General features: G+C 34.9%; 1 protein-coding gene across 1 annotated transcript in view; it reads left to right on the forward strand.

Moving 5' to 3' along the window:
- Positions 1-13970, forward strand: part of CFAP54 (cilia and flagella associated protein 54) — a 102878-nt gene extending 88908 nt beyond the window's left edge. Inside the window, exons 62-69 of the mRNA XM_069003915.1 lie at positions 347-488; positions 2664-2867; positions 4110-4303; positions 7293-7478; positions 8701-8807; positions 9610-9796; positions 11164-11241; positions 13767-13970. Coding sequence (XP_068860016.1) covers positions 347-488; positions 2664-2867; positions 4110-4303; positions 7293-7478; positions 8701-8807; positions 9610-9796; positions 11164-11241; positions 13767-13886 — 1218 coding nt within the window. The 3' untranslated portion in view covers positions 13887-13970. The remainder of the gene's footprint in view (positions 1-346; positions 489-2663; positions 2868-4109; positions 4304-7292; positions 7479-8700; positions 8808-9609; positions 9797-11163; positions 11242-13766) is intronic.
- The last annotated feature ends 5508 nt before the right edge of the window (positions 13971-19478 follow it).

Raw genomic sequence — 19478 nt, forward strand, 5'->3', positions numbered from 1 at the left:
CTTGGACAGATCTGACTCTGTTTGCCTCAACTTTGATTCAGTGCAAATAAAAGGGCACATGACCTGATATGTATGCACATGTATTTGACATGTGGGCAGACATCAGTGGCATCCAGATGAGGATATCTGATTTGAAATCACTTATGTAGTAATTAAGCTGTCAGCAGTAATGATTTATTTAAATATAATGTGTACCTTAATGTCAGAAAGAAATATTTTCCTAACTTTAAAAAATATGGTATGTTTCATAATTAATTTTTTGTCCTCATCTTGTTACTCAAAGATTTTAAAATCTATATAAATTTTGTAGTGGACTAGTCCCGAATAAAATAAATGTTATTTTTAGGTCAGCGAAGCTGTCCTTGCTTCTCAGCTGTTGATTGGAATGAAGAGTGTTAAAGAACAGAGCATGAAGGATGAAGTGCAACAGAAAATCCCAGAATTTGCTTCTATGGATCTTTTTTCTTCATACAGAGATTTCATATCTGGTATTCCTTTATACCTAGTAGTGTCAGCAAATTAAATAAATAATAAGCTATATATGCCATGTAATCTCATAATATTTAATATCTAAATTTAATTTATGAAAAATTATAAATCAGTTTTGGAAAGTAAAAGCAAAAGCCTCATCATGCATAGCAATACAAAATATTAAGTAGAGACCTCATGGGTTTTTAAATATCAGCCTGTGCATGTGTGCAATATGTTAAGAAAAATTCATTGTTTGCATACTGTGGCTCAGAAAGACAGAGTTCACATACTGCTGTCAGTTTGGAAAAACAGATGGTCCTTTGTTATAGGATTTCCCCAGACATATAAAGTAGATGTTGGCCTCCCTATCAGTCATCACTGTTTTGTTTTGTTTTGTTTTGTTTTGTTTTGTTTTGTTTTGTTTTGTTTTGTTTTTTCCAAATATTGACTTATAACTCATTTTTTTCTCTAGGTATATTAGCTTTCCCTTGGAGACTTTCAATTTTACTCTTGATTTTGCAAAGAGATGTTGGTGTTGAATAGCTTGTCTTTCCCTGCATCATCCCCCAAAAAATCCAACCCAGACAACAAAACAAAAACAAAGCCACAAACAACAAAACCCACCAAAACTAACAAACCGAAACTCTTGCAAAGTTTTCTGCCTGGGTACTGTGTTCTAAAAGTCAAAGTCAGTATAATAAAATTTTCACTGTCTTTCCAGTCCAATGGATTATTATTTAGAGATGCTTCCATTAGCTCGGTAGAACTTTGCCATGTTTATTTCTAACTTCTGCATTTATTTTTCAGCTAAAGGAGTTAATGAATGGAAATTTTTGATCTAAAAAAAAAACCCCAACAGTGAAACTAGGAATTCTGAGAAAATGATTGCTAGATGTTATATAAACACTAAGGCAAAATATTAATATTTATTTTTAAACTAGAAACCGTTAATTTAGTGATAAAATTTTGATTCAGTGGCTTAATTTCAATTATCCCAAGTGATTGACAAAGACTGAATTGCTCTGCTTAATAGCTGCTGGAAAAGCTGAGCCATGTCTGCTTACAGTACAGTGTTTAAACATATGTGTTTTGATTGGTTTATGAAAACAAGTGTTGTAGGCTAAGACTTTCCATCAGATTGTTTTGTACTAGCTCCATTTGCTTATAATTACAGATCATTTTTTCTTTTAGCAAGTGCAGCAGGTGTTTCTCCTGATAGTTCTGTTAGTCAATACAAAGAAGAATAGAAAATGGAGAAAAGCAATCATGGGCCAAAATACAAAAATGTAAATTGAAATGTAAACAATCAGCATAACATGCTAAATATATTCTGTAAATCTCTTAGTTAAACACATATTTAAGTTTTCATCTATAAGACAATGTGGCTATTTAAACTTTTGGCATTGACAATGAAATGTCAGGAATAATAAGACATTCAGATTTTGTAGAAGGATTCATAATTATTTTCCGAAAATTTACTGTTAGGAATCACTATAACATTACGTTTATTCAGTTTGGAGTGAGAAACAGAGCACAAGAATTGTGCTTTTGAGAGAGCCATGTACTAATACAGTGAAAAACAGTATTGAATATAAGCAGTGATGTAGCGATATCTGTACTGATAATTTTTTCCTCTTTCTGCATAAGTGCAACTTTCAAGCAGCATAAAAGAAAAGATTATCTTTTGTTTTATTTCACAGTTAAAAGTATATTGAAAATGTGCTTAATATCTAAAAGGGACAAACTATTAAAACTAACAATGAACACTTCAGAGTACCTAACTCTTCTGAGTTTGGGTCAACATAATTGGGAACTTCAACTGCCACAGTTATGACTGATGACTCCTTGTGTTGTTTCCATTTGTTAAATATCTTCTATTGAACAATATGTAGAAATAGTGGTTTTGTATTCAAATGCAGAGAGAATGCACTTGGCTCTCTACCCCTTTTGAACATCTTGCAAGGACCAGTAAGGTTCCTGCCCATGATCTGAGAAAAGTTTGCAACTAATTTTAAGGCTATTTACTATTTCAACTCATTTTTAAGCAGAATAGAAATAATTTTTGTTGTATGAAAAATATAACCAGTTTCACAAGTTGTACATCTAGTTGCAGATTTGTGAATTCCAACACAATGCAGAAACAGCTTTTGAATTTCAACCACTTCATGTGTGTTCTTGAACTCTTATTGGAGTTCCAGGTGGATACAATGTTGTCTCTGAAAGTCCAGAAGCATCTTCTACTGAAAACAAGCAACTCATAGAAGACAAGCAGGGCGAAAGTGAAGGAACAGAAAGTCCTGCCAGCAAGGCCGGCCAGAAGAAAGATACAATAACATGGGTTCACATAATTCGCTACCACAATCATTTAAAAAGAATTTATAACACAAACCTATCTGGTATGTATTTTTATTTCCTTCTAGAAAACTGCTATAGGTGAGATACTGTTTTTGATGGCAAACAGTGTTAGATTCAAAGGCCATCATCTGAACTAGCCTCATTTTGAGTTCCTTTAAATTGTATAAATGTGAAAAGGTCTTCATGGAAATCAAGATTTATGTCAATTTACAAGTGCTGCAAGTGCACTAAGATACTACTACCTTTCTTTGTAGTTATTCATAAGCCTCCACAATACCAGGAAGGCCTCCCTCAAAACTTGTTATTACTACATCTGAAGCATTTCTAAAAAATTCATAGTCTATTTTTATTTTTAGTTCTAGATAGATCAAACTTAAGTTACATCATAAATAAATCTGTTCAGTTTGAGGTTCTCTTTTGGAAACCTGAGTGCAGTGTAAATGGGAAGGCTGAGCGTTATTGAAAGTGTTTTGACTGAAACCCCAGATGTGATGTACATGCTTGGGTTATTTTACTGTAAACAGAACACAGTAATAGGTAGGACCTGTCAAACAGAGTAAGAATCCATTAATTACAAGGCCCTAATACTATGCACCTACATGTGATGGCCAGCTTTTGGATATACAAGTGATGAACCAATCAGTGAGAACAGTATTACATTGTACATATAGGTGTTGTTTAGAGAGAAACCTAGCAACTCTGAAAATAATAATTCCTTGGGCTGGGTTTACTCCTTGCAGCACCAAATGAAAGTATTCTGGCTCACCAGAGAACTGTAAGGACAGTAAGGTATCTACAAGTAGGTGTCAAAACGTGCATGTAAATCTCAGCTTTAGTTATCAGTGATGGCAACTAGGGGGCAAACTCAGCTGATCAGCCCCCAGCTGTCTAAACTGGGGTCTTAAGAGCTCTTGAAGCTTATTTTGACCGTATTGAATAAATATGTGTTTATTCTGGTGAGTGCTTAGGCATCTAGTGAACATACTGGCGCTACATGTCTGAATTTAAATACCTACACCTCAAAATTACACCTCCCATTTTATGCTACTTGATAATGTCTGGACAGTGTTTGCTTCATTATCTGATCACTGGTGAAAAAATACAAATAGCATAAGCTAGTAATATTTGAGGACAATATGCCTTTATTTGACATTGAATCTATTTACATATTTTATTATATTTTCAAAATTTATGAATCTAGACTAGCTGTAGTAACTTGACATTTGAATGGCAAACAATGATGTAATTTAAAAAAATCTCTTTAAAAACTGCCCCTAACCCAGGACCTGGATCACTTTCTGCAAGAGATGGACACCTTAGTTCGATTTCTGACACAGGAATTGTTCTACGCATAGCAGAAATGCATTCCTTTCTTGAAAAGAATTTGGTTGAATATTCAATGTGTTGTCTTGAGAATTTTCCAGAAGAACTACATGATGTAGAAATGCCACTCAGTAGTCCAGCTGGTTCTTCAGAGGTACTGATGTTCTTTCTAATGTTTCAAAAATATTATACTGGTATTTAATTCAGATTCTCAGTAGTTCCAATGGTGATATTTCTGGGAGCACTATAGAAGAATGAAATTATTTATGCAGAGGATCAGTACAAAACCAAAATCCTATGCAAGCAGTGAATTACATAATTAACAAATGCAAATATGCTTGCATTATTCATTCCTGCAAAAATAATCTCCATCCCATAGCCAGTGTATTTAGACCCTAGAAGATTAGGCAGAATGATAATTAAAAAGGTTTTTTTTATTAGTTAATAAAGCTGTCTGTTACTCAGGTTTTAAATCTTGTAGATCTCCATGTTTCCTACCAAAAATGTCCTGATGATAGTTTTGCAATTTGTAGGTACAAATCTCTAAATTGTTAATTTAGTCTATAATAAAAACATGATTTTCAAAAAATATGTAAGATATATTTCCTCAAAATTTCTTGAAGGTCTTATATGCCAGTTTTTTTCACTGATTATCAGCTGGCTAGAAAATGAACCTTTTTAGATCTCTGGCTTGCGAGCAGCCTATTTAAGCTTTCAAATGTAGGCAACTCAGAATATATTACTCTGATAAATCTTGAATTAGAATTCTGGACTCTACAATGACCATGGCACATGTTTTGAACATTGAATGAAATTTGTTTTTGAAGATCCAGTGTAAAAATAATTGCCTTCAAAATTTCTCGATCCCACTTCTCAAATTAATAGTTATCCTAATACTAAAAATTAATAAATCATTCTCTGTAACTTATTTTTTAGCTATTATATTCAGTATTAGATGGAGACAGGGGAGCCTTGAGGAGGGAGAATTTGGTATGTTATAAAAATGACTAAAAATACTTCTGTGAAAGTAGCTTGTCTAGAGTTGGTGAACTTTCTTCAGTGTTGGACAGCATATCATTACTCATTTCCCAACAAAGAGCTGACTGTGCCACTGAATAAATTGTAAATATACACTACATGACATTTATAACAGCCATCATATATCAGAAATTATTTTACTCTGTCTGCTCTTTTTTTGACATAATTAGTATTACAGTGTCCTAGAATAATAAGCTTCAGAGCTCACTGTCATGTTCGTGACGGGTGCAAGCTGCATAATCATATGTTAACTTCACTGTTGTAGACAGCTAACAAGCATAAAGCTCTTACTTTTTTAATTCTAAGCTTCACTGATTTTTATCACAACATTTTTAGAAGCTTTAACTATCCAGAAGGTTATAGATGTTATTTTAAAAATGGAACTGTAACTTATTACTGTGTGTTTTAACAGTACAAATAGATACACTTTTTGAAAGAATGATTTTTATGTACAAAGTTGTTTCGCTTACATCTATCTCTGTATTCTGTTTTTGATTCTTGAAGGTTTTTTCAGGTCTGCTGACCAAAGAATCCAAATTACATTAAGTTTATAATTAAAATTCTGTGCCCTGTTACATTTTGCATGCTTGTTTTTTATTCTGCTCCGTGATAGTAAGTAGGAGTGGAAATACTTAACTAAGACAGTTTGTTGTTTTCAGACTTTTGAGAAAGTTGAATAGACAATATTTATATATGTAATTCAGCAACCCACCAGTTTGAGAATAGCAGTTATAATGTCCTTCTTCAAAAGGATTCAGTATGAATAGAAACCCAAAAGTTCAGTGAAAAAAACCAAACATAACACGCATTTTAGAGAGAAATATATAACATAAAATGGAATTTTAAGAGCTCTTTTTCAGGGGCACAGCATAAATTAGGTTCTTCCCATGTCCATATAGGTATTTTCTCCTAGTTTTGTTCACAGTCCATGCTAGCAGGATAGTGGGTGATTCATTACTGAATGTAGAAGAGGGCTGTAGTGGGTGGGTCCTCCATGCACACCTCATGGCTTACCATGGGTTGTGGCCACTGAAGGCACATCCATGTGCTCGAATGCATGACTTCAGCATGTGTGGATTCATCGTTATCTTCACTTCTGTGAAAGTTTGACATGGATTGGTAACTGACTTAATGGCGTAAGATTAAGTTATTGTGAAAAATCCATCTTCTGCTCACTTGGATTTACTGCCCTGTAGTGGTCATGAGCTGAATTTTCTGTAGAGAAAGTAGGTAAAATTCTCCATTTTTTTCAGTAATGAACATTCAAAATTTGAAAAGATTTAACTCCCCAGGTAGCTGTTTTCAGTGTCCACATTTTGGAATCAATGAGGGAGACATTAAGGATCTTTTCAAATAGCTTCCATATTCCCTGAAAATGCAACTGTTTGGCCGGCGTTCTTTGCAGATCTGTGAAATACTTTAAAAAGTAGAGATGGTGTATTACTGTTTGGCCTTTAAATCAAATATTTCACCATTTTAAGAAAAGGTTTTGTTCATGAATGAATGTTGGCTGACAGTATTCCTGCATTAATTCCCTGGTAAATGACAGCCAACAGTAGCTATTTGAAGAATGCCCTGCTAAAGTTCCGTATGTATTTTATTAAATACAACAAATCCTCACAAATTAAGTGATTGAATTTTCAGCAGGTGTCATCCTTTGTTAGTTGCACAGCTGAGAAAACAGATAGGTAAACATAAATAAAGCATTATTCTAACATTCAGAATATTATCTTAATTATCAATATGTATACCTGACAAATTACTTTTTCATCACTATATTTTGTATGATCAGTATGCCAAATAATAGATTTGAGCAAAAGCCATAATGCCATAATGATTCTAAGTCAAAGGCAACAATCATTGTGACTGTGGGTGTCTCTAAGCCCACAGATCCTTGTATTACCTTTAGAAATGTGTCATCATGTGAGCTTTGAAAAGTCTTAACTTGGTAAAAAGGACACTTTTTAAAACTACTCATTTATCTAAATTATCATATATTTATGCAGGAATGAAAGTCATGCCAATTCCAGTAGACACTAGATTATAACAGATTTTTCCCATTTCACTACAGCAAATATAATTTAAACCTTTATTTTGTGTTTCAGGTGTCTCCTGAAGTTACTGAAATTACATCAGAAGTGTCACAAGTGAGAATAGCTTCTCCAGTTTCTGTCATTGCAGAAGAAGACAGGCAGACAGAAAGTAGGGCAGCAAGTGCTTCAAATAAGGAAATTAACATTCAGTGGTATATTCCTTCTGTGGCAAAGCCATCAAACGATACAGAAACTAAGGTATAACTAGACCAAAGCAGTTCCTTAGGTAGTGAAGCAAATTAAGTCTCATTTCCAATGAATATTTGTGTTATGAGTTATCAGCTTTTTAATTGAATTATACATATGCTGATAGGAAGAATATATTTACTCCGCTGCAAACCTGCTCTTTAGGAAAACAGAATGCTCTGACAGTTCTTTGTTGGCAGGCCAAAAAAAAGTCCATGTTTCCCATATAGAGCTTCCAGGCCATAGTGTATTCATGCCTGTTGCAAATCCCTGGTGTCTTTAAGACCTCCACTCTAAGTCTGGGTAGACCTGACTGATACATTTGAATAATAGTTTGGTGGGAGACTCTTGAAAAAGAAAAGATGCATGTATACAGGGAAAATGGGATTTTGTAAGCCTCATTTTCCTAAAAGATCAGACTGAACCTGAAGGATGAAAGAGATGGGAGGGTTGCAGGAATGTGAGAGACTACGAAATGGAATTTGTTTTATCTTTACACAAGGGAACAGAATGTAGGTAAAATTTCTGCCACAGCAATAAAAATCCATGATCTCAAACTTTTTGGCACAGCAGATCGGTGTCTAAATTTCTATTAGACCCATTTATCTTTATTAGGAAATTGATAGAAACCCTGTGAAGTTAATGTAAATAATGTTCCTTTTAATATGATTTTCCAGGTTACTTTATCATGGCCATACAGATCAGTAAAGGACCAGAGACAACTCTTAAAACCAGATAATACATGAATGCCATATTCTTGGCATTTTCCATATAGTCAAAATATTCAGCTACCCCTAGGAAGCGTATTTTCAACCATACTAGTAAATTCTTGCAGCGAACGATGAGAACATTCTATTTAATTTTCTTATATTGGTACAGCTGTATTAGATTGGTGAGTTATGCACACTTCATGGATTTAAACCTAGCATGATGGCAGCCATGCATATGATTGACCAAGATCAGGACAATGCTGGGATTTTGATAGTGATTCTATGGGGTATAGCTAATTTTCAAACCCATAGTAATTATATCCAATTTAATTAAATTAATTAATTTAAAACCTATAAAAACTGAGTGTAGTATAATTCATATTAAGTCACACTCTCCTCTTTTTTGAAGGTCAGTTATCTAAAACTTCATCAGCACACCGTATTTGATATTTCTTATCCTCTTGTATCACTGAAATAGCTCAGGACTACTGCACTACAGCTTACCCATTCCATCTCTTTTACAGGTTTTGTTGCTTTATGCTTATAATACAAACCCTGTCAAGACTAGCACCATCAAGATTTTCAGTTCAATGTCTGTGTTTTCAGGCCACTTGTGGATTCCATTGGCTAGGTAAATAATCCCTGACTCTGTCCTGTTATTTCATGCTGTATTAAAGATCAATCAGCCATTTAGGATGAGAGAAAATAAAGTACAAAATATCAAAGAGCTGTAAATCTTTAAAAGCATTCATTTTTGCTTTTCAAAGACTTTTCACTGTAAAAACTGTAAGATGTCATACACAGTGTTAAATCCATCCAAACAGTTGCTTTTTCAATACATTCATTAGCATTTTAGTTTTGACTCTTAAAGAACTAAGTAACATATGCTAATTATGTAACAGTGGCATAGCAATGTAGCAGATCTAAGAAGCACTCCCAGCTGTTACTCCCATTCTCTCACTGGGTCACCTACTTTCTCCATCCCTTATTACAACTCTGAGAATGCAAGAATTTTTCTCAGTTGTAGCACCAGACTCTGCCCTTAATTTTACATCCTATGGCATTTTCCATTATTTGTTCCTTGTCATTCATCTAGTCTTAAAATTTTTGGAACTGCTTAGTGGGTGAAAGGGAAGGAATAACGGGCAGCCTCTGCCACCCTTGTGCTGGTTGGATGAAAAAGCCTTTTCTTAGAGAGGCATTCCTAAAATAATACTTCCCATTTTTAATGTAAAAGGCTAATGCATTCCATATCTCCACTTTATTAAATGGAAAACTTATTTTTGTAAAATTAAGAGATCAGTCTTGAAATGAGAGAAAATGTAGAACCTAATCAATATGTAATAAAACCTAGGTCAGTTTAATTATAACCTGGAAACAACAAATATTGTTGTTTTATAACAGTAATAATGAAAAACTTTGTCTTCTTTTAGAATTATTTCTTTAAGGGAGAAATTGTCTGATCTGAAGGAGCAAGTTGAAATATTGATGCAACGTTCTAAGAGCTTTTCAACTTCAGTACCTACAAGTTTTCCTCAACAAAGTGAAACTTTGAAAATAAGTCCTTCAAATAAACCCAAAATGAGTCATGTGAAAGTGGATCTTGATGAAAAAACAGAAGTAAGTGAGAACAGTTCTGCTCCTATATATGTTTGACTTGATTTAAGATGTCTGTTTTGGGGAAATAAATGACAGATAACTTGGAATGCAGGCATAAAGGCAGACATTAAGCTTCCCTCACCTCTTTAAAGAAAAGTTGAAATACTTTCACTCTTTATTTAATATTTAACTTTTCCTTCTATACTGCTTGTCACTTTACAAAAAACCCCAGGCATTTTCAACCTTCCACTTGAAAATAAAGGCTACCTCTTCAGGTACATAGATGTGGAAGCCGATACCTAATTTATAGTAATCTACATCTGAAAATCCTTGGCAGTGTTTTAAATTATCATGGCGATCAACGCAAAAGTGCTTTTTAAACATCAGTTACACATCTTCAATGTAAAATGGACAGTGGTGGTTTCTGAAATAAGAACCTCCTAATAATATTTTTTAGAGAGGACCAAAAGTGGCACTGAATTTATTTTCATTTCTCTATGCCATCTTCCTCTTTTCTTTTTATTAGCAAGGCTGAATATGGTCCACAAGCAAATAACTCTCCCCACATACACACACACAAAAGGTAATTTCAGAATTTTCCATGTGGTCTGCTTGAGATAATGTCATTGGAATAAAATGTTGCCACAGCATAAGTGCTGCTTGATAAATGCCAAGGCAAAATAGACGTTTATTTTCAAAGTGGGAGACATTTATCATGTGACAGGATTCTCTTTATATCTATTATGTGAAATGATTAATGATGTAGAGGCTGTCATTTTGTCTGATGGATGCCGTGAAACGGTGACAGTTGTGCACTGTGCCATTATTACGAGGCTGTATTTTGACCAGCCTGGAGAACAAATGATATTTTGGCCAATCACAGTTTTCAGGAGGGTAGACAGAGCTGTCCTTTAGGGCGTGTTTCTGATTACCTGAAGGTGTTTGCTCAAACTTTCATTAATATATGTCAGTAATTGGTAAAACAATGTTTAGAATACTAATGAGATTAACACGCCATGCATTATACATGTATAAATATCATCTTGTCAGGGTGTTTGTTTATAATATCTTCAGTAAACACATAGCAAAAGTATTCTCAGTCACTGGATTTAAAACCTGAACCAGGGGCAATTTTCCCTCAGTAGAAACTGCAAGGTTTGGGCACTTGTGTTTGTACAGGAAACACAACTATTTGTGTTGCAGAAAATTTATATTCATCAGCTAAGGTTTATTTTGCTGTGAATTCAATTAGAATAACCTAAAACTTGAATATTCTGAAAAATTTTGTAAGGCTGAGCCATCTGTTAGCTTATCGGAAGAGACTGATAGTACAGCATATGTTTGTACTACACAGATAGTACACATTTTTTCTTGTTTTATACCATTAGGAAATTGCTAAAAGGTGTTTATCTGAAGTCAAAGCACTGTTGTCTGTTGTTCCAGCCCTGTCCCCGCCATTAACTAAGGTATGTTGTTCTCATTAAGGGTAAAAATCTGTTTTCTAAAATAAAACTGAAACATGGATTATACCACTCAGCATCTTCCCCTTTTTTTCCTCATTGTTGGACTTTCTGTTTTGGTTTTATTTTATCATCTTTACAAATAAAATACAAATGTGCATGATTACAAACTGTGAATATCTTCACTGTTCATTAAAATCAAGTTTTCATACATGCAAAAATGTATTAAAAGGGGATTTTACCCACAATGGTTAATACAGATTATCCACCACTCTCTGGTCATTGTTTACACAGACTTCAGTGAATTTCCATGATGCAATTGCCAAATGCAATTTCTTTCCATTCTTGCATTTTTGCAGTTCTTCAGGCTCGATTCTTCTATTTTCTTTAGCTTTCTCTTCCTTGCCCATGACATGTTGTGAGAGATAGCATGCCATTTTTTTGTCCATGCTGCTGGACAAAACATCTTATTCATCTTGTTACAGCGCAGTCTCAGTATCCCAGAGGAGACTGTGGGGACTGGCCCATAGCAGGGAGCGGTGCTGTTCAGTGTTCTCAGCCACCTTAGGGGAATCAGGAAAGGACCAAAGCTGCCAGGGCTCAAGGGACTCCATGGAAGATTCTGGAATGCACTGTAACATATCACTCCCTCAACTAATCCTCAAGTATCTTGCCAGTAATTGTTCACAATGGAATGATAATGGAAAAGGCATCCACTGTACTCTTCCAGTCAGATAGCTCTTCCTACCAGAAAAGCATCCAGAGTTTTATCTGAGAACAGTTGGGCTAGTGAGCTGTTATAGAAGAGAGAATCTGTAGTGCTGTCCTGTGTGTCCTGCACTCCGGTACCTGAGTACACACTTCCCTTTGATACACATTGCACCATTCTTGCCACCCCTCGTTATCCATCCTTAAGTTCTCTCTTGAATGACTCCCTGACCTTCTTATCACTCAGTCTGGCTTTATCAATGCATCAGAATATATCCACATCCATTCTGTAAAGCAGTACTTTTCCGAGTCCCACTGAAGTATCTTCCATGGTAGCAAGATTTGATAGATTCCTAGGGAAAGATACAGATAAACTTTCACAGAAACTTCCTGGAACTGTTTAAATGCTTGTGAATTCCTTTCACTTTGCCTGCTTCTATTTGTGGGTCTACGATGGAAGTGAAGGACCAGATTTAGTGGTGTCCTTCTAGAAAGAATATGATGTTTGCTGCTCTGTTTTATTCTCGCTGAATTCCACAACAAGCTAAAATGTTTCAACAGGTGGAATATCACAAAGCTTTTCATCACAAAGTTTCAAACACAAACTTCAAACTAAGATGCTTTCAGATACGGTAGTTTTGGTTGAGCAGCTGAAGCCTAATCCTACAAGATGCTGAGTATCTTTGTTCTTCTCTGAAGCCAATAGAACCTGTAGGGTGCTCAGCACTTCATTATGTATAGCATATTTCAAAGTAGCATTTCCAAGCTTTCCTGTAGGTTGCATGTGTGCATTACCCTGTCTCAGCTAGAGACGGAAAGCCCAGAGAGGGACTATGTACAGCACAGAATAGTACATTCCCTTTGTTTTCAAGCATGCAGGAGAACGCAGCAGATACATTTCTTATATGTAGTTTTTCACCATTTTCCCCCACCAAACACTTTTTTCTCGCTCATCTTCTGTTGAATTAATTGGACAAAGTCAGTTCTAATTTGTGGTCTTTGTTTTCCCACTGTCTGAGCTGTCACACGCCTATCCTGTTCCCACCTTCTCTTCTTTGATTCTGTTTCTCTGTCTGTGTGCCTTACGGTGCTTTTGATTCAGCCCTGGATTATATTTATAAATGGAAAAAAATGCATTTTCAGTGAATTATTCATTTAAAATTATTTGACACTTCATGTTTTAAGAATAAAAAATTATCAGCCAGCTTGTTTTTAATGCTATTTAATGAGTAGCTATGTCCTTGAGGGAGATAGTGTAGTGTTTGGAAGCTCCAATCTTAAATGTTAGAAGTAAATTTATAAATAAAATAATTGCATTAAAAATTAACCTCCCTAGGTAGCTTGTTCCAAGCTTCTCTTCCTTTAATTGTTTTTCTTGATACCGAAATCAGTTAAATAGTTCTCCATGTTCAGTGGACACACAAACCAGTTTATCATTGCCCTCTTTTTCACCTTTTACTGTTAGCTCAATTCCTTCAATTTCTCATCTTAGGAAAAGCCTTCCAAATTAGTAATCATTCTTGCTGCTCTTTATTTTACCTAGAGATGATCATGATAAACTTTGTGAGTAAGACTGTTGATAAAGGTTTCCTCCCTTGAGTCCTGTTTTACTAGTTTTCTGCAAGAGATGTCATTATCCACAAATTTATACTGAGGCAATAAGTATTTCTAACTTATTAATTGGTTGTAGTTCAGAAATCTGGCTTTATATGGAACTATTGGTATATATGTATATGTATATTGGTATATATGTACTTTCTGGTACCTCTAAGCTCAATAAGGTTATTAATTTGTTTTTGTTTTTGTTTTTTTTTTCTTTCCAGATCCCATTTGATGTTACTTTGCAATCAATAACAAATTTGGAAGATATGTTTGATCTTGCCAATGGCTGTATAATAACTGAAGGAACTCTTTTCAGTTGGATCATTTCTCTGCTTCATTAACTGCTATTTTGCAATAACTTAATCAGTTATTAGCTGAATGCTACAGACTTAGACTTAAGTTCTAGTGTTAATGTAACAACTTCATTAATCACATCAGGATTTGACTCCTGTTATGTTTTATAATTTTCACTTTTAGCTTATTTCTAATTATTTAAACATTAATTGTTTTTAAAATTAAAATAATTTCTTAGAAATTAAATATTTTAAAGTGTTTCTTAATAAGAGGATTTTTCTAGCTTTTCAATAATTACTTTGTGTTTAGAAAAGCTGAATAGGTTTGTAGCCTTCTAGCACCTGCTAATAGATATTCCTTTTCCCCTGAAGTTTTATTCTCATTTTTAAATTGCTTTTGCAGTTATCAAAAGTCGGTATTATTTCTGAAGTTAAGAATTTCTGGGAGGCCTAAAATCATCGCTGAGTTTGTTCTTCTATACAGCTGTTTGGAAACTAGCATTTCAGGTTGTTGAGGGTACAAGTGATTATTCAGATGTCTTCATAATTTCAAAGCATTTTTTTAAAAACAACTACAGCAAATAAACAACTCCCCCCCAACAAGGAAGCACAAAGAATAAAAACGGTACAATACAGAATACTTTTTAAAATCATTCTAAAAAGCTAAGGGAACTTAGCTCTCTGAATGTTGCTGTAAATATTATTTTAAAGTACTCAAGAAACACAGATGAGTCCTAACAACAGCCACTTGAGGCAATATGCTTGAGAATATTCTCCATCTCAATCTCTGGAGCATCTCAAATGCTCCCGTAATTGAGATGGAGAATTGGACATGAACAAGTGAGTTAGTGGACCAGGGAGGGGCCATGGCCCTTTGGTTTTGCTCACATCCCAAAGCCAAGCACTCCTTTGCTATTTAATTTGTTTGCAACAAAAAGCAAAAAACCCCAGGATATTTGGGCAGGAATTCTTTGAGATCACTGGTTATGTTTTTGTCTTGCCAGGAAAATTCAGCATTAATGGTTAACCGTTCCTGGGTTCATTTCCTGTGAAAAATCCTTTCACTTCAGTCAGACATTCCCTGTACTGTAGCCGAGTGTTAAAACAATAAACTTTTTTGAGCTATTTGGAAATTGCAGATTAGAAATGTTACCTGGTTGAGTGAAGTTTCTTTTAGGGAGGAAGAGGGAGAGAGAGGTAAGACTCAACATAATGAGTATCTTAAATGTGATCAGTACAGGAAGAAAGGAAGTAAAGTTTTCTCCTATTTTTCTTCATTCCTATAAAAGAAAGAAGACTGGATATATTTGTGTTATGTGTAGCTGTTTAAAAGTTGTGCTCTTTTTTATTTTGTGTACTCTTTTCTGGAATGCTGTAGTTAGTCAGAAAATTAGAAGGATTATGATATAATGATAAAAAGAAAGGAAAAAGTGAGTAATTGATAGGGCAGTTATTTTTGCAAGACAATTTAAAAACTGAGTTAGTGTGATTATTTAACTCAACTGCCTAACAGCCAGTTTGGAGGAGATATTCCTTAGCATTATTCTTTCATTAAAAGAATTTATTGTTCTGCAGTTGTTCAAAAAGCAGGAAAGATAAAAATTGACATGACTAATTTTTGTTTTACAAGAAACAAGTAGGAAATTGCAGTTAAAAAAAAAAGCTGTTCTGTCTTTTGTTGTGCTTTGTAAAAACTCTAAACCTATCTTTTTCTGTTTGGGGTCACCTTCAGGATTATCATAGGACTTTTATGCAGCTTAATTAATATTTGTAAAACATGCTATAGCACCAGGTGAAAATGGAAGTGCAGTTCTATTGCAGAAAAGGTGTTTTTCAGTGCTGCCTGTCCGGACCCTGTTATAATTCCTATACTTGAAAGAGAAATGTTAAATAAAAGCTTTATATATTCATTTAAAATACATTACTATACTTACTTTCTTATAATATTCTAAATTTTTTTAAAGAAAAATATTGTCCTTTAAGACAGCGCAGTGAAATAATAACATTAAAATGTTGACCTCACTGTATCCATAGCAGCAGACTTTATTCTCATAAACACAGGATAAAGTACTCAATGCAGGTTTTAGAAGAAAACATTGGAGAAAACATTTTTCTTTTAGCAAATAATTAAACTCTTGTGTTAAAATCTGCTTGTAAGGAAGGAAGCTTATATCTGAACATCTCTAGTAATCACACAGAGAAAAAAGTATAAAATTAATTGCAAAGTAAATTGTATTCTTGGTTATGTATTACAGTAGTTGGGTGGGTTTTTTCCTAACCAATGAATGGAGACCAAAGCATTCAATATGTGAAACCAGAGTAAATTTGTGTCAGCACCATGCTGAATTAGATTTTCATAGAATATTTGTCTGTGTCACTGACTCCAAAATTAAAAAGGAAGAGGAGGAAGGAGGATTTCATTGTACAAGAAGACCCTCCTGCTATGGGAAGGTCTTCTCTATGATCTGCCCCATACAACAATGCCAAAGAGCTACTTACCATATTGACAGCTTTGAACCACCAGCATGTTTACCAATTCTTTTCAAATTTTAATTGAAATATTTCTCCATTCTACATCTGTGGAAGGAATGAACAGTGGTTCCCTATCTGATAAATCATGGGATGGGACAAGGGGGGAGAGAGAGAGAGAGAGAGACAGAGAGAGGGAGGGAGGGAGGGAGGGAGGGAGGGAGAGAAAGAGGGAGAGCACACTGCAGGGAGAAATTGAAAGATTCTGAAAAGAATGACATTTTATCTTCAGTTCATCCCCTTGGGCAAGGGACAAGAAATACCTGTGCAGAACTAAAGGACAGTAAAAAGAAGTGTTTGGGGTTTTTAAAATTCTTTCAGTATTTTCCATTCTGTGAACTGAATGAAGCAAAAATGCTGAGAACGAAACCAGCTTCTGGTCCTATAATTAAAAATTCTATCATCAAGAACCTGCTAGAGCTCAAATTGAATTTGAACAGGAAGCTTAACAATGAAAGGTCTGAATGGATTTTAGAATATTTCAGTTTTCAAATACTGTTTCAATATAGTTTCAAGTTATATTGCTGCCTTGAAAGATGTTGTATATTCAAGGCATTCACAGGATTTCTCATGCCTACAAATATATAGTAACTTGAAATTATTCCTGGTTAAATTAATTTTATGATGTGGAAATCAGTAATTTCACACAGATTTATCCAATTGTATGTGACTTGTTTTTAAATTCCACTACAGCTCCAATTCACAGTCATTTTTTGTTGTCCAAAGTATATATCCGTTTTTTGGATGACATCAATCTAACAAAATAATCCTAGTAATTACCCTCACTATGACTCAGTTTCTTTATCAGAAAATAACAGTAATCCCATCATCAGTGAGGGATTTAAAGTTTTCTGCATCAACATTTAGAAAATATTTTCAGATCCTTGAATGCAGGAGGAAGGGTATTTATGTTATTCAATCGAGACACACTGTAAAGGGAACAGTCATTTGTTTCCAAATCCATTTTCAGTGAAATCCAAGAAGGAAGATTCTTTAAAAGAATAATGATGGAACTAGAATTGTTAGCTAATATGCTGAACTAATTAAGCCAGGAGAGAGATCCATTTATGCTTGCCAAAGGTTTTCTTTGAGTTAAAGATATTGAGTACATCATTAAATGAGAGAAGTGAAAACATGAAGCATAGGTTAATCTTTAAAACAGAGTGGGTGAAAGGGTCCAGAGGCAAGGGCTGAAGTCAAATATTTACCACTGCAATTTAATTTTCCACTTTGAAACCCCAGAGATAATTAGAATTATTCTCATTTGTCTCCCATCTCAGCATGATTTAGGATTCTACTTAATGTGCATAGAAAAAAAGAAAGACTGTGTTGAAGCAAATGGACCAAAACTCTCAGTGTGGAACCAGAATATGCTACCTAAGGAATAGTCACAAGCTGACAGAGCCAGCCCCATAGGCCTGTGTGGAGGGTGGAAGTCTGTGAAGATATAGAGCACCTGCAGGGCTGGTTTAGCTCCTGGCCAGACTTCCAGAGTTGAAAAGAACATTTCAGCAGCCACCAAAAAATTTCAATGTCCTAGGCAAAGCTCCTTGCTTCTTGGCAGTGATGCTTGCTTCATTCCCCACAGATTCTGGCATTATATATCTACTATACAGCAGAGCTAGCAGGGAAAGTCAAGATTCTGTCTATCCTATGAAATTACTGTATACATTTTATCATCATACAATGTCCAGTGTATTAATTAGCTCTGTTATGTTCCTATGACTCCACTACCAAATGCAATAATACCAAGTTTAAAATGGTTTCCAAACTGCTCTAAAAACGAATTATAACCATAAAGAAACTCAGGCCTTTTTTCCCCTAGTGTCCTGACTGGTCTTACTTCCCTGGAACTCTGTGGTTTATCCTTCAGAACCTACAATGAAAACCTTGTTTATGGGCAAAGAAGAAACCTATGGATATTTAAAGACAAAAATGTATTAGTATAATTGAAATCTTAGCCTAATCCAAGAATTGTTATTAATCCCTAACTAATAGTTATTAATCCCAATTCCCTAATTATTATGGGAAAAGAAAGACTACTTCTATGTCCAAAAAGTTGTAATAATAATACTAATAAGACAGTTAAAATTTTTATATAAACTGTTACTACTTTTCCCTCTCTTCACCTGTGTATTGCTGACATTTCCACTGCTTTTACAGCCTTGCACAGTTGCTGGGAATGCCCTGCCTTGCACAGGTGACCTTTCAGTGACAACACCACTCTGGCTTTAAGGGCTGGGCTTCTTGCTGCGGTCCTTTCCCCAAACAGGATACACCAACAATGTCCCAGTGGTTCCTTACAAATACCAAGAAGAAACACAGCACAGGCACTGTCATAAAAAAATGCCAGTAAAGGTCCTATCAGCAGGAAAAACTGATTTAATCAAGGGCCTGTTAAGGAACGAAGCAAAATATGCTGATCATGTTTACTTAAAACCCCCCAAATTTTTCTTTGCTCAACTTGTGGGCTTGTAAGGCAGGTACTCACCTACCTGTCTGTAACAACAGTTATGCTCCACAGTGAGGAGATAAAGAAAAAAGCCAGAGGATATGGCTGTGGTCAAGAAAAGGCTTTAGATTCCCTGTACTGAAGCTAGAACGGGATAACAAGCATTGGCCTCAGAAGTGAAACATGACAGGTTTAGCAGCAAATTAGGACTATAAGGTAGAGTGAGGGTGTAAGACTTGTAGGAATGCTGTGGATCCCTTAACACTCAGCTGAGATGGCAGATGATTGAAGATTCAACTATGACTAATGACTGGTTAATGAGGATTAATAGATGCAATAAAGACACGATCCTCATTGCTGTAGGGAAATAAAGGCATTTTATGTAACAGTGGCATGATTTCTTTTCTCCTTTTTGTAAGTTCACTTATACAGACTAGACATTAAATGAACTTGGAAAACCAAGACTCCATCATAAAAGGAAAGTAAATCAGGCATTTCAGCTTGACTGGTTCTGATGGTACACAGGATGAAGACTCACTCGAAGGCAGATCTCTACAGAAACAGTTTTGCTACAGGTTCCACGTCTAATATACCTTTAAAGTCAATAATTTAGTAAATAATTTTGTGTTTAGGGGTAGAAAGCAGGAGTGAAAATACAC

Source organism: Aphelocoma coerulescens, chromosome 1A (assembly GCF_041296385.1).
Source record: "Aphelocoma coerulescens isolate FSJ_1873_10779 chromosome 1A, UR_Acoe_1.0, whole genome shotgun sequence".
Taxonomy (NCBI): Eukaryota; Metazoa; Chordata; class Aves; order Passeriformes; family Corvidae; genus Aphelocoma; species Aphelocoma coerulescens.